Source organism: Ambystoma mexicanum, chromosome 13 (genome assembly GCF_040938575.1).
Source record: "Ambystoma mexicanum isolate Mex_15411 chromosome 13, UKY_AmexF1_1, whole genome shotgun sequence".
Taxonomy (NCBI): Eukaryota; Metazoa; Chordata; class Amphibia; order Caudata; family Ambystomatidae; genus Ambystoma; species Ambystoma mexicanum.
Genome location: NC_090938.1, coordinates 652,632,718 through 652,658,788, shown reverse-complemented (window position 1 = coordinate 652,658,788; position 26,071 = coordinate 652,632,718). Strand labels below are relative to the sequence as shown.

Sequence of the window (26,071 nt, the reverse complement as noted above, 5' to 3'; positions counted from 1 at the left end):
CACATCCCAACGGAAGCCACCCCCCTCGCCTGACGGGTGGGGGAGCCGGGCTGGTAAAGAAGAAGAGCTAGGGCGCACTGGCATTATTTCATTTGGTGCGGCCTAACCCCTCCTTTTAATTAGAGACCGGCGGGTCCCTGTAGTGCTGCGGAGGCCAGAGGATCCTTGTGCGTGTTGGGTCTGCGGGGAAGGCCGTGCCCCTCATTGTGGCCACCCCCTCGGCCTGGACAGGCTCCCCCTTTCAGCAGTGGGTTCCTGCTGGACGTCAGGGAGGCTGACGTGTGGGGGGGCTTGGTTGCCCTCCGGACCGCTCTAGCTTTTCCAGGAGCAAGTTTAGGCAGGGCTGGGGAGACAGGCATACTGGCAGGGGCCAGGCTCTGTCCCCTTGACTGTGTGCAAACTCCACCGTGGGGAGCGAGCTTGGCCTACTGGCAGCATGACAGGGGCAGGTTGAGCCCCTTTCTGCTCGGGATCAGCGGGGCGCTGCATCCCATCCTGCATCCCATCCTTGTCGACAGTTGTTACGGGGGCCCGTCTGAACTTGTACAGGGCTGTGCAGCATCTCACTTGCTGCGCTGCGCAGTGAATGGAGACATGAGGCAGGGTCAGATGGTATTCGACTGGCGAGTGGGAGCGCCACTCGCCTCCTTATTATCATGGCCATGTGGTGTGCACCACGTGTCCATCACACGTGACTGTGCATGAGCCCAGGAGGGGCTTAACTCACAACACCGGGGTTCAATCCTGGGGAGAAACCTCCATCCACATCACCTAACAAAGCTCGATCCTGATGCCCTCTCAGCAAAGTACTATCCAAAATCAATGTCTATTTCTATCCCGCCTACAGTGCCCACTCAATAATATTTCTAACACTGTCCACAGAACCCCAAATACCCCTTGCTGCATATGCTGGTAAGATAGCTCAGCGGTTTGAGCGCATGCTGCTGTGATCTGAATATGATCTGCAGGTCGCTGGTTTGAATCCCAGCAAGGTCAACTCAGCCTTTCATCCTTCCAAGGTCAATAAATGAGTACCAATTTCGGTTGGGTGATATTGTATGTAAATATGTGCTCTGTAAAGTGCTTTAGGTAAAGGCGCTATATAAATAACACATCATTATCATTTGGACAAGCTAACTCCCTTTCAAAGGAAAAAGTGTCCCTCTACATATGCCCACAAGCACTAAAATGTTAAATGCTTTATCGCAAATTCACGGGGGTACACAGCTGAACATGACAGGGATCTGCTTGTATTGCTATCGTTCTTCCGCCGTTGTTCTCTATCGCGGAGAAATGTCCGGGTTTTTCTTCTATCAGGCCACGCTGCTTTCTTCAGCTCCTGCTTTCCCGCTCGTTGAACATCCACGGGTGCTGAAGTACGCATGACCGCGTTTTGGTATAGGATGTACGTGGCTTAAACGTAATCTGTCGGGTCACGTGGTGATGATGACGCCGACGACTCGTTCCTTGGGTGCTTTTTTCTGATATAAAGTACAGTAAAATGCAGGTAAGCATCAGAGTGGGTTATGGTTGGGAGCCCACTGGGAATTGTGACGGCGAGTGTCTGTGGACCGACCGCTCGCTCTGAGCTGGCTATCTCTCTAGGAGTTTGTTGTACCGTTCATTGTCGGTCCGCTTTCTTTTTGTATTAAAAAATATTCCAGTTGTTTTTGTAGTTCCTCCATTTAGTTGGGAACCCCCTACGTGGGAATGCCTCCAGCTGTTTACCTCCGGAGTTTATCGCGTTGTGTTTATGGGCTGTCCCTTTACCCAGGCATTATGTGAATGTAACTGTTGCTTTCCCCCAACATGAGAACGAATCTAGCTTTAGTCCCTCACCCAACCAAAACCGAATTTGCTTACTCCCACACCACTAGCCTTCCTATGGTTGTTTGAACAGGACTTGTACACAGTGGAGTAACTTTGCTGAAAATGTTAAAATGTTGGGGGGGACATGACATCTGAAGAAAAGGTGCCCTAGCCAAATGAATGGGGACAAAACGGTCTGCCATGAAAATTGGAGGGGACAAACACCTCTGCCCCCCCCTAAAATTACGCCCATGCTTGTACATTGTGCTTTATGAAAATCACTTTCATTTTTGAACCCTTGGTGCGAGACACTTTGTTTTGTACCATTCTTTTAAATCAAGTGTTCTAGTATGTAATTCCACTGCTGAGGCAATACACTTTTTACCTTACTTGATAATTGACCTTCCTGTGTTCTTGCTGTTTCCACTCCCACCACCTCCAGCCAATTCCTTGACAACAGAAAGTAGAGCATGGGGGTAAAACGTTATTATGTTTTATGTTGGCTGTTTGTATCGCCACCCCAACAAGTAGCATAGGGGTAGGCACCGAGAGATCAGGGTATTGGTGGGCAAAGCAAGACGCTTTGGGCAAGAGGTGTATTGGAATTCGGTGCATTCTTAGGCCTAGCAACAAGGGGCACAACTAGACAACAAACTTCGTTGGAGTCTGAGGGGGTAGGGAGGGGTAGCTTCATAGACTGGGCGGGGCAAATGTACTTGTATGGTGCCCCATTCCTGTTGTACCAAAAAAACATTTTTGGGGGTCTAATGTCATATTAGCAACTGATGGTGCAATTTCATGGCCTTTATGGAAACTGCCAGCATGGTAATATTGTGGTGCATAGTTGGTTTTGTCAGTTCATGATGCATACCCTGCTGCGTTGTACCATAGCCAGTAGCGGAGGCAGCTTTTGGGGATGGGGGTGGATAATGCTCTGATTACTTACCGGTAATCTTCATTACTCCTAGTCCTACTCTTCCTCGTCCCAGTACTTACTTCATGAGGCACCTGCCTCCGACACAGGACCTTCTTCTATTTCTTTAAATCTCTATAACTCCTCCCCCACATCCATGTCACTCAGTTTCATATTACCAAGCCGGAGCATGGGACCTTCCCCGGAGGGAGGGTGAGGAGGGTCGTCAGTACTGTGACGAGGAAGAGTAGGACTAGGAGTAATGAAGATTACCAGTAAGTAATCAGAGCATTACCTCCACGTTCACTCTTCCTCGTCCCAGTACTTACTTCATGAGGTATACCAAAGCAGCAACGGGGAAAAGGTCCCAATGAGACACAGAGCCAAAAACAGTGCAGCAAAACACACCCACAATAACTCTTAAATCACATCCCCACAGACAAAACTCCAACCACGAAGGAACCAACCCCCGAGTGGGAGAAACTCAACCCATAGCGGTTGATGAAAATGCCTAGACCAGCCAAGGCGACAGCCATACAAATCTCTTGCAGAGAAAAACCCTCCTTGCATCGGCCCAGGAAGCCGCCAAACCCCTGGCAGACCGCCCCATATTGTGCGCAGGCACAGGCAGGCCAGAAGCCACATAGGCCCTAGAGATCACAACCCGGAACCACCGGAAAATGGAAACCACAGATGCGTTATGCCCAGCCCCAGCCGGACCACAAGCAATCAGAAGACTATCAGATTGGTGGAAAAAGCAAACCAAGCCAAATACTCCAACGCGTCCCGTCGGACATCAATGTTAAGCCGAGCCACCTCCTCAGGCGTTCTTGGATCATGAAAGAAGTCAGGGAGAACCAGACCCTGAGAGGTGTGAAAACCGAGAGACAACTGAAGGGAGAAACATCGGACCACACCCCGGCACCACCGAGTCTGGCAGCACCCTCAGGAAAGGAGTGTGACATAAGAGAGCCCCAATCTCCCCAAGACTACGGGCAGAAGTGAGGGCAATAAGAAAAGCAGATTTCAGTGTAAGATGTTTGATATCAACCTCGGATATGGGCTCAAAAGGAGGCCCGTGAAGGAACCGTAATACAAGAGGGAGATCCCAAGAGGAAAGCCCTTTATCAGCACATGGACGGGAAGAAGAAAAACCCTGGATCAATTTCCCCACCAACACCTCCCCATCCAAGTGACCGTCAGAGTCCCCCAAAAGTAATTTCATGGAGGCCCACTGAGAGCGAAGTCTGGAAAAACTGCCAGGCCCCTGTCAAAACCCCTCCTGGAGGAACTGAAGGATAGCAGAGGCCAGAACGCAGGGGATGGATCCCAGACCGCCCATACCAGTCTCGGAAATGGCCCCAGAGTCTGCCTAACACCTTCAGAGTGGAGGGTCTAAGAGCATCCAATTTGGACCCAACTACAGGATCTGAGAACCCCTGAGATATCAACCTAGACTGAGCAATAGCCACACCGCCCATTGCATCTGGTGGAATTCCAACCGCAGATCCCCTTGAAGGGGACACGGCCACCTCGGAACCAGCCAAGGTTCCTAGGACCGAAGCTCCAACAGAGAGGGGAGCCAACTCCGGCGGGACCAGAACGGAGCTAACAACAACACAGTCACCCTGGACACCCTGATGCGCCAAACCACCCGGGGCAGAAGGGGAATAGGCGGAAAGGCATAAAGGAAAACCCCAAGGCCACTGTACAGAGAGGGCGTCCATCCCCTAATCCCCTCAGCCTGAAACCTAGAGCAGAAGAGGGGAACTTCTGCTGAGGCCGGGGATGCAAACAGGTCTAGAACCAGGGACCCTAATCTGACACAGGTCACCGCAAAGACCTGGGCCAACAGGACCAGTTCCGCAGAGGAGTGAAAACCGGCATCTGAGAAGATCCGCTTGAACATTGTCCACCCTTCTGATACGTGAGGCCACCAGAGACACCAGATGAGAGTCCTCCCAGGTGCCTATCAGCGCTGCCAGAGCATTCAAGGAGTGGCCGGAACCCCTTTTGCAGTTGACATATGCCAAGGCCGTCGTATTGTCCGATCGGACCAAAAACCGCCGACCGTCCAGCAACTCCTCGAAGTACACCAGAGCTTGGACAATGGCACAACTCTTGCCAATTGGATGATCGCCGGCTCTCCCCAGATCTCACAACCCTTGAGCTGAGAGGACCCCCAATGTAGACCCTTTCTGCTGGTGTTGGTAGTAGGAGAGGCCACAGGAGGAAGGACCAAGCACACCTCAGCCTGTAGACCTGAAACCCCCCGCCACCATAGCAGGGACACTCGCAGCGCTGGGGTCACTGAAAACAAAACTACAAAAGCTGAGATGTCGGGAGCCAGTGGGAGAGAGTATAAGACACCAGGAGACGTAACCGAAGACGGGCTCAAGGAACTGGAAAACATGCAAGACGCCACGTGCCCCGTAACTTCAGCAACAGGCGAGCCGAGACATACTGCCTTCTGAGAACCCAGCCCAGAACAGCCAGCAAGCGCCCCCCCTGCACAACATCCAGAGTACGCTCTCCCCAGACATCCGGACAAGCAGTGCAGGGTCTTGAGACCCATAAGCAGGTGACACATCCTAGAAGGCATAGGGACCAGGAACACCCGCAAGTAGAAAACATGACCCTGAACAGGGAGAGGAACGGGCAAGACGGTAACCCACAACAACCGTTCGGAGAGAACGGATCCCATGGCCAACTACTTGGGCCGTGAGCTGGGTACCAAAGTCCTAACCATGCAAACCTGGACAGGAGGAGACAGGAACGGCAACTGATACCCCCTCCAGAAGGAGCCCATTACCCAGGAAGCCGAACCCCACCGGTCCCATACACCTCCGAGAAGATAGAGACGAGGAGCCAGGGAAAACCGCCAGTCACTGCACTTGCACCAGAGGGAAATCACAGGACGTTGAAACAGGCCTGCGCCACAATATAACAGCATGCTTGTCAGCCCACAAAAAGATCTGACCTATCAAAAGGAAGATACTGGACAGCCCAGAAGTCCAGCAGACTATGGCCCCCTCAGCTGACAGACGAGCCACCAGGCTGGCGTCAAAAGGGCAGAGTACTGTCACAAAGCGGGGCAAAGCAATCCATCCCGGATAGCCGACATCAAAGGCAACCCCCTACCTGAGGTATGCCTATACTGGAAAACCCACTGAAGTGACATCCCCCTCCACCGGCACCAGGGGTTCTGAGAACCCCTCTAAGCACAGACATGTGCCACCATGTGCCCTATCACTTCCCACAAGTCTGAGAGGAGGCGTGAAAGCAACACGTCGGCACCGGAGGACCTAGGCCCTAAAAGAAGAGACACTGGGAACCCCCTGCATGGCCGTTACTTCCATAATGCATTTTCCATAATCCCATGCCGGACAAGGGAAAAGCAAATCAACTCCTTCGACTTTCCCTCGCACAGTTTAGAGGAAGAGGACAGAACAAGGAGTCTGCGTCCATAGCTAGCACAGACCCAAACACACCACTAACACGCCACATGACTGAGAGGTGGCTTGAGCCCTGTATCCAGTAGCTGGTAGCCCCATGCTCTAGATCGTTCCAATGCGTCGGTCTAGGAAGGTTGAAGGACCGAGTCAGCACCGCTGATACTCGAACCCGAAGTGTAGACTATGCCAGGCCGGTACCCTTCCGGCCGCTTGCAGACGTGTCCAAATCTGCGCCGTATTCGCAGGCAGCACGCAAGGAATGCAGCCAACATCCGGTGCATCCTGGGCTGTGTGTGTCTGAGGAGCGCGTGATATGTGACATGCCTGTGACAGTACAGAGCCCCCACACTTTCAAATACTCTGTCACAGACACCCCACGACAAGAAGCAGAGAGGCCTCACAACAAAAAGGGAAGGCTAGCCCATACTGCCAAGTGCTTGCCATCATTTCCAATAAAGATGTGTACACAGAGCACGAGGTAACGGCCTTTCGAAGGAGTCAAGATGGCCATACCAGCAAGAGAGGGGAAAACATCAAGCACAGTCCTCCCCTCTCCTTACCTTCCCCCAGATAATGCAGCTAACATCCGGTGCATCCTGGGCCGTGTGTCTCTGAGGAGCGGGTGGTATGTGACATGCCTGCGACAGAACAGAGCCCCCGCAGTTTCAAATACTCTGTCATAGTCACCCCACGACAAGAAGCAGAGAGGCCTCACAACAAAAGGGAAGACTTAGCCCATACTGCCAAGTGCTTGCCATCATTTCCAATAAAGATGTGCACACAAGGCACGAGGGAAACGGCATGTTGAATGAGTCAAGATGGCCATACCAGCAGGAGAGGGGAAAAATATCAAGCACAGTCCCCCCCTCTCCTTACCTTCCCCCAGATAATGCAGCTAACATCCGGTGCATCCTGGGCCGTGTGTCTGAGGAGCAGGTGGTATGTGACATGCCTGCGACAGAACAGAGCCCCCGCACTCCCAAAGACTCTCTGCCACTGTCACCCCACGACAAGAAGCAGAGAGGCCTCACAACAAAAGGGAAGGCTAGCCCATACTGCCAAGTCGAATCAAGATGGCCAAAACAGGAGGAGAGGGGAAAAACATCAAGCCCAGTCCTCCCCTCTCCTTACCTTCCCGGGGCCGTGCAGGACCCGGGACACAATGCTCACGCTGCGGTCCGGAGCCCAGCAAAGAACCGAGCGAGGCAATCCAGCTCAACTGTGACCCCAAGTCCCGCAGGGGGCCCAGGAGCAGCGCCGCACCTGAGTGAGCCGAGGGCCCCGCCACACAGCCCCCCCAGGGGGCCAGCAATTGGTGCTCCCTGGTGCCCCGCACCAGGAAGAAAAAGTCCAACCTGCCGGAGGCAGGAAAAATTAAAACTGAGTGACATGGATGTGGGGGAGGAGTTATAGAGATTTAAAGAAATAGAAGAAGGTCCTGTGTCGGAGGCAGGTGCCTCATGAAGTAAGTACTGGGACGAGGAAGAGTGGACGTGGAGGTAATAGGATACCTGCAGGAGACTCGTGGGCGCCCTGGGCATGCACTGGGCACCAGGGACGAACCAGGGGTGGTGGCTGCCCCCTCAACCCCCACCTGGCTCTGCCACTGACCATAACCAAGTATAAGACTGAGGGGCGCTACAGGTGCAGTGTCTTTGAGTTGTCAGCGGGCATTGGGAAGGGATGTCCCAGGTAACTGACTACATGCTGTGGTCCTTGATTTCTGCAATGGCATAGTGTCATCTTGCCATATCACCCCTCCCCCGGCCTAACACCACATATCGGTATACAACTCCAGCAGCAAAACAATATAGGTCACGCAATGGAAAGTACACCAACTGAAGACTCATGTCTCCACTACATTTCCTTATACCCCACACTAACCCCACGGATGCACTGACACAACTTCCCTCACTCTTTAAACACCACTCTGACAAACACCACATTTACATTGGCAACCTGGAGCGGGAATTAACCACTGCTCTAGACAAATTACAAAATAGCTAAATCTCACACACTACGGACAGCTTTATCTTTTCAGATCTATATGCACATTAACATTACAACAGAGCAACGTTGTCCTGCCCTGTTAGTCCCCTAGCCACGAATTAAAGATACTGAAGCTCCAAGATGCTGTGAAAAACGCAGGTGTGTTATGCAAGACTCCATAGTATTACCAAGCATAGCAAAGAGTTTCATTCATTCTGATTTGGGGTAGTATGCTGTATGGCCCAGGCAATTTCGTTGACTAGCAGCAACAAGACAGGGAATTCATGTCTGTCTACTATGCTATAATCTCTGGAGCAGTGGCTGGCTGATACTATGTTTTTGCCTGTCAAATTAAGTGATATAGAAATTGGGAGAGGGTCACTGCAACAGTAATGCAAATCTAGTACGAGGCATCTGTGGGCAGCGTGACGTGGGGCGCATTAGCAGTGGAGCTCAATGATACCGATTTGTTCCAAAAATCATGAAATCAGCCACGTTGGATGTGAGTCCCCCCCCTCCCCCGACTAGTGTGAACATAATTACTTCAAAACATTCAGCTTTCTGCCGTTAAGTCACAGTATGATTACACGCTTTGTTTAAGGAAAGAACCTGGGATTTTAACCCCCTCTCAAAATAATCACTTGTCTGCACTTTCTGAGCTGTACTTGGTACAAATATTTAAATGTTGTCTTTCAAGTCCTTTTCTTATAGTGTTAACTAGATAAATATGCAAATCCCATAGTAATGCAACCTGCCAATCTGTAACTACTTATAGAAACATGTTAAGCAAAAAGAATATCATGTACCTTTTTTTATTTTTCACATCCTGAATGGAAAACTACAATTTCTTGAATGCAAAACAGTTCTTATCTGAAAAATCTCCTATTGTAAAGCACTGTGCTTTCAGCACTTTAAGAAATACACACGGTCCTTTTACTTAAAAATGTAAGTTGCACAGAGGGTACCTGTTACGTTTGCCCTTACATGCAAACAGGTCCCCTGCATGCAAATGTAGTCATTTACACTATGAATTGCAACTGAAACGTTTACATTTAGGCGTAATTGCCTGTACACCTTAGTTTTTTTAAACTTTGTAGTGCAAATTGAGGAAATGCCACTTACCGTTTATAGATGGTGTTTGCAATGAGTTCTGTGAGGAGCCAGGAATGAAACGAGGACACAATTTAGACAGGTTTTTGGCTAAAGATTTTGATTCAAGAGAAAAGGGGTTGGAAAAATGCCCCACTATCCCTAATCTAAAAGGAATTTCTCTACCTCAACAAAAAGCTAATGGCTCTGTGAATGTCAAGATGTCCTGTGTCCGTAATTCTATTCTGACCCTCACACTCTGAAATAACTCCACGGTGCAAAGGGTAATTAATGTTCCTTGTCTTCTTAAAGTGTTCAAAAATGGCAAAACATTCAATTTAAGAGTTCACAATCCAACAAAAAGGTTTTTCCTCATGGTCATAAGTTCACAGTTGTAAGAAGAACCTCCTTTGCTAGGTTCTTAGCATTTAACATCCAGTTTCAAAAGAATCACATAGTTTCCCAGAGGACTTCCTCTCTCCCCTTGGAATGTTCATGTATCTTGAGGATCTTGCTCCCTTCCCCAAGGTTTCTCTTTACTTCTAGTTTCAAAGGCACCTTTCTCCGCAGGGACCTTTCCTCCTCTTTATACACTTTTGTTCAAAGTTCACAATGTTACTGTTTTCCTTTAACTTCATTGCGACCATAGCTCAAGGTGTTGAAGACATGATTTTCCCTTGAGCCACATCATTATAGTTCATAAATGGCTTTTCCGTTTATACAACATACACATTTGTCTTCATCCAATATCCTGCCAGGACATTTATATCTAAAACATTCAACGCTTTATAGTATCCGGGGGAAATGTCTCCCTTCCACTGATGTTTGATAGGCTGGGTTCACTAACCTACCCAACATTGTCACTTATCTTGACAAAAGTTCCCAAGGGATATTTACTTCCTTTGGCCTCTCATTGGCTTTGTCTTCCCCTTCATGTATTTTGCTTTTTTGTCACTGGCGTTGTCTTCCCATTCATGTGTTTTGCTTTTTTCACTAGTAATGAGCTTCCCCTCGTGTATATTTCTTTCCTTTCGTTCTATTTTTAAGTAACGGCATCTGTGTGCCGGCCACCCGGTAACCTGTTTACTTTCCCTGGGCTTACCGGTTGCCTTTGGTGTCACCTCTTCTCTGTCTGCTTCGTAGAATTGGCTTGGTGGGCGCTGGCTAAGTGCAGCCTTGCCACGGTGCCTCTCTCCTCGATGCGTGGTTGCTGCAGCATTTCCATTGCTCACGGTAAACCGCCAGCACCTTCTCCTCGTCTTGTTGAGGTAGGGTAAGGCTGCCTGCTGTCTGCTGCAATACGCTTTCTCCCGGTGTGGTGTTCAGCTGCTTTACCGACTGACATGCAGACCCGCGTCTGAAGCTCTAACTGTTCTTGCTGCTTCTCCCGCTCTTTTTCTCCATAGACTCTCATGGGCCTCACCCCTGCAGGGTAAGGAAACACGCTCTCCTACCCGTCTGGAGCACTCAGTGGACTGCGAGCCCCAGCTTTCCTCCTCAGCGGGCTGGCTATCTCTCCCTCTGGGATCTGTGCAGGTTCAGCAGATTGTAAGCCCCAGTTTTCCTGATCAGCTAGACCGCTTCTTCTCCTTCTGCTGGGCCAGTCTATACTCTTTGCCTCTGTCAGGGATTCAACTGCCTCCAAGTAAGCCTCCCGGTCTTCTCTCTTTTGGCTTCTCTGGACTGGCCTCACTCCTTCCACGTGGTTTGCCCAGGGCGGGCTCCTCTCACACTTCCGGAGTCTTCCCTTGCTTCTATATTGGCTCTGGCCAATAGGATTTGGAGAAAGGCTCGACTGCTGATAGTGGTTCTCATTAAGAGTGATCATTGTTGCTCCTTTCCTCTTTCTCGTCTCAGTGGTTGGAAAGAGATTAGCCTGCTGACAGTGTTTCCCATTAGGAGCGGTAATAATTTCTCCATTCCTCTTTTGACACAGTACTGAGAAAGTGAGCTTCATTTAGGTGACTCTTATTCTTCCTCGTCCCAGTACTTTTTAGGGGAATGTTAAGAGGGGTACAATTTATGAGTTTATTAGGGGAGGGATTGTTCCTAGGGTTATAGGACAGTGATTTATGGTGTTTTGACTGGCGGGAATTCCATTTTCTAACTAGTGAGTCCACTTTACTACTCCCATTAGGATTGTCTCCCACCACATGGAGCTTCACTCGGACAGCCACCGCCTGTGTTTAGATCAAGTAGCGGCTGCCCTTCTCTGGCCATGTGGGGAGTGACTTTCCCAGGGCAAATATTGGTGACATCACTAGATTCATCACAGTTCTTTTGGAATCCACCTGCTTTTAAATGTTGTCAAAATCAAATTCCTTAGGAATACAAAACATTTGTCCTAGCATGAAAATGTCATGCTGCTGTAAATGCTTGTGCTTTATATGACGGAGAGGATGGGGCTGGCAGAAAAGGCAAATCTGTCCAATCCTCCCTCTCTGCCATACAAATGAATGAAAATATGGCATGACTTAAAATTAAAACATATGTACAACTTTAACATATGCATTTTGTACATGCTTTTTATGCCATGTCGTTATAAACATGATCCTGACTAAAAGAAATTACGTCAAAAAGTCAACTGCTGTAGAGATTGTCACAAACGTCCAGCTTGCTTTAATGCATGAGGTTTAGCATTTGATATCTACCCAAAGCAAACCCTTTTTGCATATCAAGGTAGTGGACATCATGGGTAGAAGCTAATCTCTAAAAAGGTAGTGTTATTGTTTCACACACTTTAATTGTCTTGAAAGCAGGCACATATTTGCTAGGGAATTGGAGCTGTACGGCGGGATCTCAGTTGAATTTTCACCATTACAATGCTAATTGCCTAAATCTCATGCCTCAGAACGGCACTACTGATAACCAAAGGAAAGTAATTGTGCAGACCCGGACTTAATTCATCGTCTGCTTTTCAACCTGCTTATGACGACTCTGAAGGCCAGCAGGTCCCTTCAGGAATGACCCATAATTTCAGGGGAGGGGGGGGAACTGGAGCCCATTAGCCCAATGATGTTGCGCCCACGCGAAGAGACAAGTGAAACCATCCATGCTGTGGAAGAGTGGATCTGAGCAAGCTTTCAAATGGCCCTATAAAGGCAGAGAAAACACACATAGGTAACAAATGGTTTCTACGGGTGTTGATGCAGAGCTTTCGTCCCTGGGACTGGGATCCTTGGGTGGTATAACTCTGACTTTTGTCCTCTTCCACATCTGGACCTGTGGGTTTTCTCCACTGCTGGAACGCAAGGTGGCTCAGAAGGTTCAGCATTCCGTTTCTGCTGGTGTGGGGTTGTTTCATTTGGCATTTCTCTGCTCTAATAAACTCTTCTTCAGTTCCTCTGCCAGGTCGACTCTAACTGGAGTATTGTCCAACGCGGTTGATTGCCAGAAGACTTCTGATTCCTCCGGTAGAGGATTGAGAGTAGGAATTCCAGCTCAGATCCTACTTCTTAGATCTCTTGGTCATGTGGTTCAGTACTTGCAGTCGCTCAGGAGGCTCCTGCCTCTGATGTCCCATCCATTTTTCTTTCTCCTGTGCAACCTCTGTATCTGGGCTTGATGAATCCTATGATGACACCATGTTTCATAGATGGTCTCAAGAACACACCAACTCTTGTACAAGGTGTAAGGGTTTTTATTAAGGTTTCAGCAAAGAGGCTTACTAAGGGTCGTCTCTTGTGGACTTTTCCGACCATAGCCCAGGTGTCCCTAAACCCCAAGATTGTCACTAAAGATTGGTAGCCCCTCCTATCTGAAGATCGAAACTGGCAGTCGCATTAAAGTCTCCAAAATATCTTATATTGAAGGAGCTGCACGCTGTGCAGAGTCAACAATATTCACTGCAGCGTTTGAAGACGGCAGAGAAGACCAGATACAGAACTGTCCAGAGCCCTAAACCAAACTCGAATGTAGCTGAAGAAAAGGTGGTGGTACTAAAGGGGCGTATAAAAACGTGCAGTTTGAAAAACTATCTCATGGTGGAAAGAGCAGACCCCAATTGGCAATTAGTGTCACAAGTTTCTCCCCTTCTCACCTGTCTTTCCTTTCTTGTGACGCTCTTGGAGTTAGATTCTTTCTTCCTTACTGTCCAGGACCTGTATAAGCCTGGACGCGGGTCTTCGGTGTCCAGCGTGAAGTTGCAGCCTTCTGACGGAAGAGTACAGCCTCCGAGCGAGGAACCAGGATGCAGACGAAAGGACCCGAAAGAACGGGTGAATTCCAGGAATAGTCCACAAAATTAAGGGGCAGGGTGAATTGGATACCAAGAAGGGAGGAGGAAAAGGGAATAACTGGGAGAGCGAAGCGAACTTGGGAACGCACCTCTAGCTACGCGTAGGCGTGGCCTTTTTCTAGGAAGCTGAACGTAGTAAGAGAGGAATGGTGCGGGTGCTTCGGAAGCGCCGGCCATGTTGGTAGGACCACGGAGTAAACACTGCGGCGCATTGTGGACCACAAAGTCCAAAAGGGGCGAGCCCGGTGGTTCATGACAGCATGCCTCCTCCTAAGCCCGGCTCCTCTGGGTTTGCCTGGGTGGATCCGATGATATCTTCTTAACAGGCGAGGGGCATTCATGTTTGAGACCGGTTCCCAGGTACGCTCACTGGGAGGGTACCCCTTCCATTCAACCAGGTACTGGAGTTGGTCGCGTCTGTATCTGGAATCACATATCCTGGAGACCTCGAACTCAAGTTGTTTATTGACGAGTACTGGAGGGGGTCTAGGAGCAGTTCGGGTAGAATGTATAAATGGTTTCAACAAAGAAGTGTGGAAGGCTGATGAATCCTTTTCCAGGAATCTGGAAGCTGGAGTCGGTAGGCTACTGGATTGACGATTTCCTTTATAGGAAAGAGTCCATAATACTTAGGAGCCAATTTGTTTGGCCGTAGATGCCGTGGAAGAAGCTTCGAGGACAACCAGACCTTATCTCCAACTGTTTAAGGAGGGCTTGGTCTCCTTTTGGTGTCTGCGTAAAGTTTGACATCCTTCCTGGCCTTTTGCAATTGTTCCTTAGCATCTTTGTGGATATTGATTAAGGTTTCGATCCAGGAGTTGACCGTAGGGACTGGAGTTGGATGAGGTAGAATAGATGGTAGAACTGAAGGATGAAACCCCTGACTACAGTAGAAAGGACTGTTCTTGATGGCTGAGTGGTCCGGGTTGTTGTAAGCACACTCGGCCACAGGAATCAGAAGTGACCCAATCATCCTGGACTTTGGTAGAAAAACAGCAAAGATACTGCTCTAAAGTCTGGTTGACTCGTTCCGTAGCTCCGTTGGTTTGCGGGTGATAACCGGATGATAATGCACTCTGAATTCCCAATATTTGACATAGGTGTTTCCAAAAGTGGGATAATTATTGGGTCCCTCTGTCTGAGATGATTTTGGAAGGCAGTCCATGAAGTCTGAATATGTGTTCCAGGAAGATACCAGCCAGTTCTGACGAAGATGGTAGCTTGAGCAGGGGTGTAAAGTGAGCCATGTGAGTGAGCAGATCAATTGTAACCATTATGGTTGTGTATCCTCTGGATGGGGGTAACTCTACGATGAAGTCTGTGGCGATAATTTCCCAAGGCCGTGTTGGCATTGCTGGTTGGTGTAAGAGACCTGCTGGTCTTCTGTTATCATGTTTGTTCTGGTTACAGACTGCACAGGACTGAACGTAGGTTCTTACATCATCTTTCATCCGTGGCCACCAGAATTGTCTCTGAATATGATGAAGGGTGGAAGTGATGCCTTGATGTCTGGAATGGAAGGTGTCATGACAATGATGGATAATCTTGGTTCGCAAGTTGTCCGTGGGCACAGCCAGCTTGTTGCCTTTTAAGAGGTAACCATCCTTTGTGACCAAAGACCATTGGTTTTTCCCCATGTAATCCTTCCACAACTCAGAGGATGGGATTGCAGCTCGGAACTTTTCCAGCAGGGAGTCAGCTTGGGCCACGAACACTGTGTCTGGAAACATCTTGGGAAAGGAGGGTGCTTTGAGAATCTCATAGTCGGGACGTCTGGACAGGGCGTCCGCAATGACATTATGTGTTCCAGGAAGATTAAGTATTTGAAACTGGTATTGAGCGAAAAAGAAAGCCCAACGGACCTGTCGGCTGTTTCTGCACTCCAGGGACTGTAGGATTTGCAAATTCTGATGGTCCGTACAAACCTGTACTGGGTGTTTGGCTCCCAGAAGGAGATGACGCCAGTCAGTGAAGGCTTGTCGGATGGCTAGCAACTCCTTTTCCAGGATGGAATAGTGAGTTTCACTGGGAGTTAAGTGTACGGGATAGATAGGCAATGGGATGTTCCTTCTTGTCATCAAGTTCCTGTTTCAAGACTGCTCCGATGGCGTAATCCGATGCATCAGTCTCAACTAGGAAGGGTCGGTCTGTATCCGGTTGGGCTGGGATGGGAGCCCGAGTGATTTCCGATTTTAATTGTTGAAACGCCGACTCCTGAGCTAAGGTCCACTGAAATGGAGTGTCTTTCTTCAGAAGTGTTACAATAGGGTGTACAATGTCAGAAATCGTGGGTATGAATTTCCTGTAAATGTTAGCAAGCCCCAGGAAGGATTGGATGTGTTTCACAGTAGTAGGAACAGGCCAAGACAGGATGGACTCGACCTTGGAAGTATCCATTCCGATGCCCTTGGAGCTAAGAACAAACCCAAGGTAGTGAACAATTGATACATGGAATAGGCATTTTTCAGGTTTGGCTAGGAGCTTATGTTCACGTAAACGCTGTAGAACTGCCTTCACATGTTTTTGATCTTTTCCAGGATCTTTGGACTAAATCAATATGTCGTCTAGGTACACTATGACGAAAAGGAACAACATATCAGAAAAAACCTGATCCATGAAACGCTGAAACACGGCGGGAGCATTAGCAAGACCAAAGGGCATTAACAGGTACTCAAAGTGGCCAAAGGGAGTTCTGAATGATGTTTTCCACTCATCACCTTCTTTTATACGAATGAGATGGTAGGCGCCCCTGAGATCAAGCTTAGTGAAGATGACGGCTCCTCTCACATCCTCCAGGATATCTGAGATAAGGGGAAGTGGGTAGCGATCCTTGAGAGTGCACTGGTTGAGGCCACGCTAATCCAGACAGGGTCTAAGTTCCTTGGAATCTTTTTTTGGAACGAAGAAGAGTGAAGCACCAGCTGGGGACTTGGATGGTCGAATCGTTCCATTTGTTAGGTTAGTGTCCAAATATTCTCGGAGTGCCCTCTTTTCCGGTTCAGACAAAATGAACATTCCTTCCAAAAGGAATTACAGCTGAAGGCTCAGTATCAATGGCACAATCCTCAGGTCTGTGAGGTGGGAGTGATTGAACAATGGCAGTTGGAAAATACATCTAAGTATGATTGATGAGTTCGGGGAATCTGGATGATGTTGGAGACAGTTACTGAGGATTTCTGAGGTCCCTGGAAATCTTCTGAAGGATGTGACAAGGTGCTAAGGGATAAACATTGAGCCATACAATGTTCTGAACCCAGAAACTAGGACCCTGCTGCCCAACTGATGTAGGGATTGTGCTTTTGTAACCACGGCATTCCCAAAACCAAATGATAGTGAGCCGATTTTATAACGTCAAATTTGAGGATTTCCTGATGATTTATTGTCAACAGTAGATCCTTTGTTTGATGGGTTATGGGTCCAGAAGACAAGGGTCTGCCATCAATGGCTTTGACCGGTTGAATAACTTCTTTAGGTTCCCGGGGTATGTGATGTTCAACGACCCAATCATGGTCTATGAAGATGCCCATGGCGCCACAGTCCACTAAAGCCAGGATGGGGTAGGATTCTTTTTTGAAAAAGGATAGGGTAGTCTGCAGGACCACAAGAGTATTCTGTCCAGGAGATCTCAAGGAAGGAATAGACGAGGAGCAAATGTCTTTCTCACGAAGCTGTGCTCCGCCTAGGATCGGGAGCTGGCGTTTCCTGTGCGCCGAGGTGGTGCTAAAGGACATTCCCTTCCAAAATGTTTGTTTGAGGCGCAATACATACATAGCCCGGTGTTGATTCTGCGCATCCTTTCCTGGGGAGAAATAGGTCCTCGGAACGCTCCTAATTGCATTGGCTCAGGTTCAGAGGCTTGAGTGCTTGTTGCTTCTTTAGGACCAGGATAGTTTGTGGCTGATTTAGGAGATGTCGATTTTGATTTCTTCTTCTCGGCCTTCCTTTCCTGGATCCTGAAATCGATCTGTAGGGAGAGATCCAGGAGGGCTTGAAAGGAGCTGGGGCGAGCTACTCTGGCTAGTTCATCCTTTATCTCTTCGTTTAAACCTCTTTGAAAGAGGGTAAAGCTAGCTTCTGGGGACCAATCAGCCTCTTTGACTAGCTGTTTGAAGCGTGTGACATACATGAGCATGTCCTGGTTCCCTTGTTGGAATTCGAGTAGTCGTTCCTGCACACTGTATACGAGCTCAGGGCGATCAAACATGGCCTTAAGAGCTTCTACAAACCCATCGTAGTCATCCAGGAGGGCATCGCCAGCATTGACTAAAGGGGTGGCCCAAGTTAAGGCATTGCCCGTGAGATGAGATATCATGAAGCCGACCTTACCTTGTGGAGTGGAAAAATAGTATGGTTTGAAAGGGAACTGTACCAAACAGGAATCTAGGAAGGCCCGTAGAGTCTTGGATGATCCATCGAATTTGTCAACTACTCCGCCTAACAGGACGCTTTCCTTTGCAGCAGAATCCCTGGACAAAACCAGCTGCTTTAATGCAGCATTCTCCGCTTTTAGATTCTGAACTTCAGTGGTTAATTCTTGCATGCCTCGCATAAGGTCCTGTACAGCGGCTTCTATTTCTGTCTTTGTTTCAGGTTTTAGGCGTCTCAATCTGTCACAAGTTTCTCCCCTTCTCACCTGTCTTTCCTTTCTTGTGACACTCTTGGAGTTAGATTCTTTCTTCCTTACTGTCCGGGACTTGTATCAGCCTGGACGCAGGTCTTCGGAGTCCAGTGTGAAGTTGCAGCCTTCCGACAGAAGAGTACAGCCTCCGAGCGAGGAACCAGGATGCAGACGAAAGGACCCGAAAGAACGGGTAAATTCCAGGAATAGTCCAAGAAAATGAGTAAGGGGCAGGGTGAATTGGATACCGGGAAAGGAGGAGGGAAAGAGAATAACTGAGAGAGCGAAGCGACCTTCGGAACGCACATCTAGCTACACCAAGCAGTAGCGTTGAGACGCGCGGCGCCGCGTAGGCGTGGCCTTTTTCTAGGAAGCTGAACGTAGTAAGAGAGGAATGGTGCGGCGCGCTTCGGAAGCACCGGCCATGTTGGTAGGACCGCGGGGTAAAGACCGCGGCGCATCATGGACCACGAAGTCCAAAAGGGGCGAGCACGGTGGTTCATGACACTTAGGTGTAAATGAGGCGCCAGAGGGATAGGCGAAAGATAGAGAGAGGAAGGGACGAGTATAAAAGACTGGTAGAGAGAAGACAGAGTAATTGGCTTTTGGGTGAGATCAGGAGAAGACCCTCTGCTGGCGTCAGAGAGGGGTGGCTATCCTCTTGGTCAGGGATGTCCCATTGCTTTCCAGGGCTGTGCTTAGGGATCCGGAAGGAAGATGTGCTGGTGAAGGGTACCTTGTGCTCTGCTGCCATAGCTCTGGCCTCCCTATACCTGCCTAATAATCACCAGTATGATTACCGGTCTACACCCCTTCCAGTAATAGCAGGATTGGTAAAGAGGCAATCTCCTCATTGGGGGGATTTTAAGATGCTCCCGGATTCTGTCGCAGACAAATCCTTACCGCCAGCCTCCTGCGACTACAGGCGTCTGTAGGCTCTTTGGTGGGCGGGGGAGAAGGATTTCACATTTTGCTCTTACGGGTTTTCAACGCATCGATCTCCCACTGGTGTCTTCTTCCCTTGTTCACATGTATATAACACTGCCATTGGCCCTAGGCTATTTTCCGACCATTCTCTGGTGTTCTAAGATCTTCATCCCCCAGAGGCCCGAATCCCGGTCAGACGTGAATGGTGCCTTTATGACCTTCTGCTCCTCGACGCTTTGCTGCATATCGAGGTGGCAGCCGTGAACACTACTTAAAGGAGACCGGAGGGCACGGGACTAGAGCTGAGGTGGGGTGGGATGCCCTGACGACCATAGTCTGGGTAGGGGGGAGGGGACTGATTAGTCACTCGGCCGCCCACTTTGCAGCTAAAAAGTGCAATAAGGAATTATTGGAGTTTCAAACTCAGAGGCTGTGAAATTGTTCATGCTTGCGCCCATTCGGCGAATTCCCTTCGTGAGCTAAGGCTGGCTAGGTCTAATTTGGAGGCCCTTTTGGCCTCTGATACAGCTAACTCTCTGATTCGCACAAGACAGTCTTACTATTCTCGCTCTAACAAAGCTAATGGATTCCTTGCACATAAATTAAAGCAGCAGAACTCTAGGAATGGCATGCATGCGATCCGGGATGAGCGGGGTGTGCTCCAATCCTCGGAAGGGGGTAAACTAGGGACCTTCGCTGATTACTACGAATCCCTCCTGCGGGCAGAACCCCTTGAGGAAGGCCTTAAAGCTGCTTTTCGGGCCAGGGACTCCTTTTCTTGCCTCTTGGTGGACCAACGGGCCTCACTAGACACCCCAATCACTCACCACGAGTTAAGATGGGCTATTGGCTCTCTACGTAACTAGAAAGCCTCTGGCCATGATGGGTTCGGCCCTGCTTTTTACAAGACATTCCTGTCGGAGCTGCTGTGTCCCCTCATGTCCTTGTTCAACTCATTTTTAACATCCAGGGTGGTGACACGAACAATGGGCGAATCCTATCTCTCCTTAATGCTGAAGCCAGGCAAGGACGCAACTTCCTGCGGGTCTTATCGGCCAATCGCCCTTCTTAATATAGATGCCAAGATCTATGGAAAGGTCCCGTTTGCGTGTCTAATGGTATGCCTCCCCGCCCTGACCCCGATCATTCGGGCCTCATAGTGGGACGTAGCATGCATGATAACATAAAAAGGGTCATTAACGCGATAGAGCTGGGCAAGACCCGGGCGACTTCACTTACTTTGTTGCCGCTGGACGCTGACAAAGCCTTTACTACAGTTGACTGGGGGTTCATAAGACTGACTTTGGAGAGGTTTGGGTTCGGCCCCAACTTTACCGCCTGGGTTATTGCCTGTTACGGTTCCCTACATACCAGGATTTAGTGGTCGATACTCGCACTAGACCCCTATTCTCGGAGGAACTCGCCAGGGGTGTCCTCTTTTTCCCCTGATCTTTGAGCTTGTGATGGAACTGCTGGCAGCTGGTATTTGGGCAAACCCACGAATCGGAGGCTTGCGCATTGCAGGAATAGAACATAAGGCTGCTCTGTATGCTGACAATGTTCTCTTTATGCTAACGGATATTCTAACGTTGCTTAGGAAGGGTATGGGACGCCTAGCCAAATTCAAAGCGTCCTCTGGCTTCACGATCAATGTGGAGAAATCTAAGGGCCTAAACAGCAGAGTCTCTGCACTCCAGGTCCCTAATCCGACAGGATTTCCCATTTCAATGGTGTGGCCGAGAACGGTAATATCTGGGTCAAATTCATTCCGGTGGTTATGCACCTGTTTAAGTCTAATTTTGTGCTGTTAGAGATTTGGCAGTTGACCTGTCTGGTGAGCTTCCTAGGAGATCTCCTAACTCGGCCAGAATACTGCTGTCAAGATGAACGTGGTCCTTAGATTACAGTATCTCACCTTGGCCCTCTCGGTTCCAGTTTCCAAAGCCCCTCTCTAGGCACTTCACCAAAACGTTATTCATTTTATATGGGGAGGTATAAAGCCGAGTGTTAGTAAGCAGGTTCTTCACACCAATAAGTGCTGCAGAGACCTGGGTGTACCGATTCCTGAACACTATGTGCTGGCGGCTAACCTCTCTGGAGTGTTTTCATGGACGAGGACTAGGGTGGAGGCGCGTTGGGTGAGCATGGAGCAATCAATAACAAAATTCCCCTTGGCGACCCTCCCTTACTTAGCCATAGCAGACAGATTGTGCAGGTGATCTCTCCTATTTTCCAGTAGATCTATGCTCTCTCATTGGGATAGTGCAGTCAGATATAAGGGGATCCGGGGGTGGGGGCCTTGGGCCCTTTCTCACCGGTGGTGTGCAATCCCAGGTTTGCCCCTGGCATGAAACGTGGGGCCTTTTTAGCAGTTGGGGGGGAGGGTGGATTAAAGCATCTGGCACAGCTGTATCAGGAGGGTTATCTGGTGGCCTTTGTCGAATGCAAGATCGAATTCCACCTTCCTGAGACAGAGTGTTTGAGGTACTGCCAGCTTCGCCACAGGATTTCTGACCCTAAGAACCGAGCAGCGGGAACCAGACCCTCACTGGGGCTGGAACTGTCCCTTCAGGACGGCACCACAGCCAAGACAATCTCTAAGGTTTACAGACTGCTAGATAGCTCAGACCCTCCACTCTGTTTGCGTATATAGCCCAATGGGACAGAGACCTGGGGCGCCACATCGCTGAGGAGAATTGGGTGCGAATCTGGCAAAGGGTGGCCAACACAGAGAAGTCCCATAAGGTGCTGTATAGATGGATTTTGTACCCTACCCGCCTCGATAAATTCAATGCTACAGTTTCTCCCCTCTGTTGGCGCGCTGTGGGCAACTTCATTCATACGTGGCGGGGCTGCCAACTGGCTCAGTACTTTTGGCGGGAGGTTGTAACCTTTATAGAAGAGATTACGGTGCAGCTTTACCGATGGATCCGGGGACCATTCCCCTAGGAAACCGGTTTCCTGTCTACCCGAAGAGTCGCTACAGAGCTTCTCTGGTTTCTCAGTTGTTGTTGGCAGCCCGTATAGCTTTGCCCAAATCTTCGAAAATTGCAAGAAAGTCCTCAGGTAAACATATGGTGGTACAAAGTCTGGGAGGTGGCTGCGGCTGAGAAGGTAAGGGCGTTGCTCCATAATAGATATGCTGCACATGACTCCATTTGGCTCCCTCTGCATGAATCTTGTGGGAAATAGCCAGCACACTCAGTTAAACCGTAAATGCTATGCCTCTTTTCCATGATATAGGTTACTTGCACCTACCTCTTTCATTACATAAAGTATTCCTTGCACAAACCTGATCACTTGGTGCTAGTTTATTCCCCTATCAACCTATTCATGTTTGCACTTCTATGGTACATGTTCCTCCTCGTATGCACTTTTGTTTCATTGTTTTTTTTTATTTCTTGCTTTTTATTGTTTATTGGAAAAAAAAGGGCGAGGGTTAGGGGATTAGTGGGAAAAGACGAGATTTTGTTCTCCACTCAAGGTGCTGGTAGAGCCAGCAGCAACTGGCACCTGCGTGGGTGAATTCTCTGGTTGTTGGTGGTGTATCCCCTGAGGTCTGTGTTTCCAGATGGGTTACTATGATGACAAGGAGATCTTAGTACGAGGATAATTACCCATAATATCACACCAGCATGTCGCTCTCGTGCTCATTTTATTCCAATGTCAACCAGTCACTTTAGCAGGACCTTGTGGCTGATTGTATCAAAAACTAGTAATGTCTAGAACGGGGTTATGCAACCTGGGGCGCTCCATATCTTTTGGACTATAACTCCCATGATCTCTCCCCATTGACTATGCTGGCTTGGGCTGGAAAAGGATCTATAGTTCAAAATATCTGGTGAGCTAAAGTCTGCAAACCCCTTGGTCTAGAACTGGGGATGCAACCATTGGCTCCATAGTTATTTTGGACTACAACTCACATCAGCTCTAGACAGCAGAACCAATGCTAAGGGATCATGAGATTTCTAGTCCAGGTTGCAGGCCACTGGTCTAGAAGGATGAGTGCCCTCTCAGAATGATCATCCGCATTGCTCATTAGTGTATTCCATATTGAGCAAAGTTCTGATTCTGTGCCTCTCGTTGGTCTAAATCCATGCTGTGACTCATGAAGAATGTTGTTTGCTTCGATGAAATCCCAAAGTTGGTCATATGACTTTTTCTAGAATTCTTCCGATGAACATTGTGTTTGAGATGGGGTGTTAGCTTGCAGTGTCGTTTAGGGCAGGTGTCTTCATTAAGTAGTGGCCCGATGTTAGCTGACTTTACAAGTACTGGGACGGTCGCTGTAGTGACTGAGTCATTGAGGAGTGAATCGAATTCAGGCATCTGTTCTGGGTGTTTCGTGATGTTTTCAAATAGGTTGGGAGAATAGGGATCTTCCATTGACCCTTCAGGGTTGCAAAAGTCGATCATATTGTGTTGGCCCTGTAGAGGTTAAGGAGCGGAAGGAGGTTATCCACGGGGTGGTTCTTGTCAGAAGTTGTGTTTCTTTGGTAGGGTAAGTAGGTGGTGGTCCTTTTTATTATTCAAATGTTTATGTATTTGAAGTACCTTGTTTCTGAAATGTCTCAATGTGATCACATAGTTCTTGATTGGGAATTGGGGTTGTATTGTAGGCAGCCAGGGCTTTGAATTTATTCATAATTTTTAAACAATGACTTTTCTGGCTGGGACGATGCGATGCATTGGGAGTAGTGTGCTCTCTTGACTTGGACAATTTCTGCCATGTAGAAATATCTCTATTAAAGGTAGGTCTTTCTGTCTGGTTGCATGTTATTAAAATCTGTAGGAAACACACGTTTTCCGATTCTCTGTACCTGGTGTCACTTTAAAGGGGGATGAGGTTATTGACTTTCTAAAATGGGGTTGAATGTGAATATCTCGCCTGTTTCGGGGCCACTCCCGCAAAAGGCTACCTTTTTTGACTCCTTCAGAGCGCCCCTCAAACGGGCTTCAGATAGGCATTTGTTGGGGGTGGGGCGTTGGGTCTACCTCCCAAATGCCCCATGCCAAGCTGGCAACACTAGGAGCTGAAGTTGATCCTGGCTCTCAATCAATAATTACAATCCAAATTCTCCTTACAACTTTTTGTACAGGGATAAAAGGCCACATTTTTATTGTTCATAATAATACCAAAAGTGCCACCTCTGGTGAAATTTGCATCGATCATCTGATTGGATTTTTGGTATCACTGTCTTCTATTGTTTGAGAATGATGCAAATTATAATTTGGCTTAGATTGATGACATTTTAATGCACATATTGGGAATCTACATGCATTTACAGATTTAGTGCCTTATCACGACCCCGGTGGTAACCCTTAAAAGTGGCTGTAATGGATTTACCAGCGCAGTTTCTCCACTGCCGAATCATGAGTCGACACAAATACCACCGGCTGTAACTGGCGTAATCGCAGCCGGCGTAATCAGCCCTGATACAAGGTAGCGCAATTACATCCACACCATAAGTCCTGACACAGCAGAATTAACTCTGACAAAGGGCCCTAATACCTCCGAAAATAAAGCACAGTTATCTCTAGCCTCCAAATGGAGGTAAATGCATACAGTTGCCACACATGATGCCACAGAGGAACCCAATCCACTCAGAGGGCTACATAAGGCACACACCATCCCCAAACACAGTTCCCAATACCATGCTGCCACAACAAATTGCGAGATGGGACATGCAGCTGCTCATGCTGTGCCTGGAACTACAGAGCAGGATAACCAGCCCAGGGCGCAGGAGGAGGAGGAGATGCCAAGTAAGCCGTGAACTAATACCGAGGGTCAGGCCCTCACCCTGGGCCCTCAAGGACAGTCAACTGGTAACCCTCTACCGCCTCAGCAGGGAGACCATAAGGGACCTAAAGCTAGTGTCCGTCCTGCAATTCAAGGGAACTGGCACCTTCCAGCACTCTGTGGCCATGCTGCCTGCTGCACGGCAAAGCACAGCCAACATTTTGTGTTGTGCTAGTCCAGGTGCTGAAGGCCCTCCTGCTTAATGTCTCATGCTACATCTCACTGCCCACCACCCCAGCACAGGTGTACGCCATGAAGGCACAGTTCCATGCTGTTGCCCACATGCCAAATGTAATCGTAGCCCTGGGCTGTACTCGTGGCATTGGTGGCCCCCCAGGCCCGCGAAGCGGTATACCGCAACAGGAATCACTACCACTCACTGAACGTGCAGGTGACCTGCGATCCCAACCTGTACATCACCCACTGTTGTGCTCGCTACCCTGGTTCCACGCACAACGCCATGGTCCTATGCATTAGTACACTGGCTCGATACATGGAGCGGCACAGAGGACAACGGGCATGGATAATGAGCGAGTAAAAGTGACAGCACATAATACGTGAAGGTGCTGCAATGCATCCAACCACATTGGGGGTGGAGGGTGCATGGACACAACTGCAGAATGCATGTCCTGACAAGCCAAAGTAAAAGTTGGACCTGCCCTTCTCCTGCACCAATGACACCGTACACCCCACTGAAAACTTAAATGTTGGACCAGCCTGTATGGATACACCGATGCACATCAACAGTAAAGACTACAGACGCACACATGAATACAGGTATCACAATGCAACATGTTAGATCCATAATCAATGTTACACAAAGTGTGACATGACATCCCACACCAATTACCTTGCCAGTACTACAGCCAAGTACCTAGGTACACTCAACCATCAATGTAGAGCCGCTGCCCCCAGAAGCCTTTGGAGGCTGGATAAATAATCCATCAGGCCACCTGCACGAGAGCGATATACTGGTACAATACAGCCACCACGCTATCTTGACATGACAACGATGGACACTTGAAAATACATCTGCTGCAAGAGAACAGGGTGCATGTGGTCACACTACAATGCATGAGACAATAGATACAACATGCACATGCAGTGAATTAAACATGCCTCGCAATTAAGCCCCATATGCATGCACATGATGCCCTTTACCCTGATGCCGTGAAAGGCAACACCCGCATAATACACTGTGACTCATGTCTCTGCCTTTCTCCTTGCAAGTGAC

At 48.8% G+C, this 26,071-nt stretch overlaps 1 protein-coding gene across 3 annotated transcripts in view; it reads left to right on the top strand.

Annotated features, from left to right (window-relative positions):
* The first annotated feature begins 1,427 nt into the window (after window positions 1-1,427).
* The window catches only part of CDK5RAP3 (CDK5 regulatory subunit associated protein 3), a 189,169-nt gene continuing 164,525 nt past the window's right edge, over window positions 1,428-26,071 (top strand). The window contains exon 1 of one of the 3 annotated variants that reach the window (XM_069634634.1): window positions 1,428-1,507. In XM_069634634.1, the coding sequence (XP_069490735.1) occupies window positions 1,502-1,507 (6 nt within the window). In that variant the 5' untranslated portion in view covers window positions 1,428-1,501. The remainder of the gene's footprint in view (window positions 1,508-26,071) is intronic. The other 2 variants (XM_069634635.1, XM_069634636.1) reach the window with 2 other exon arrangements.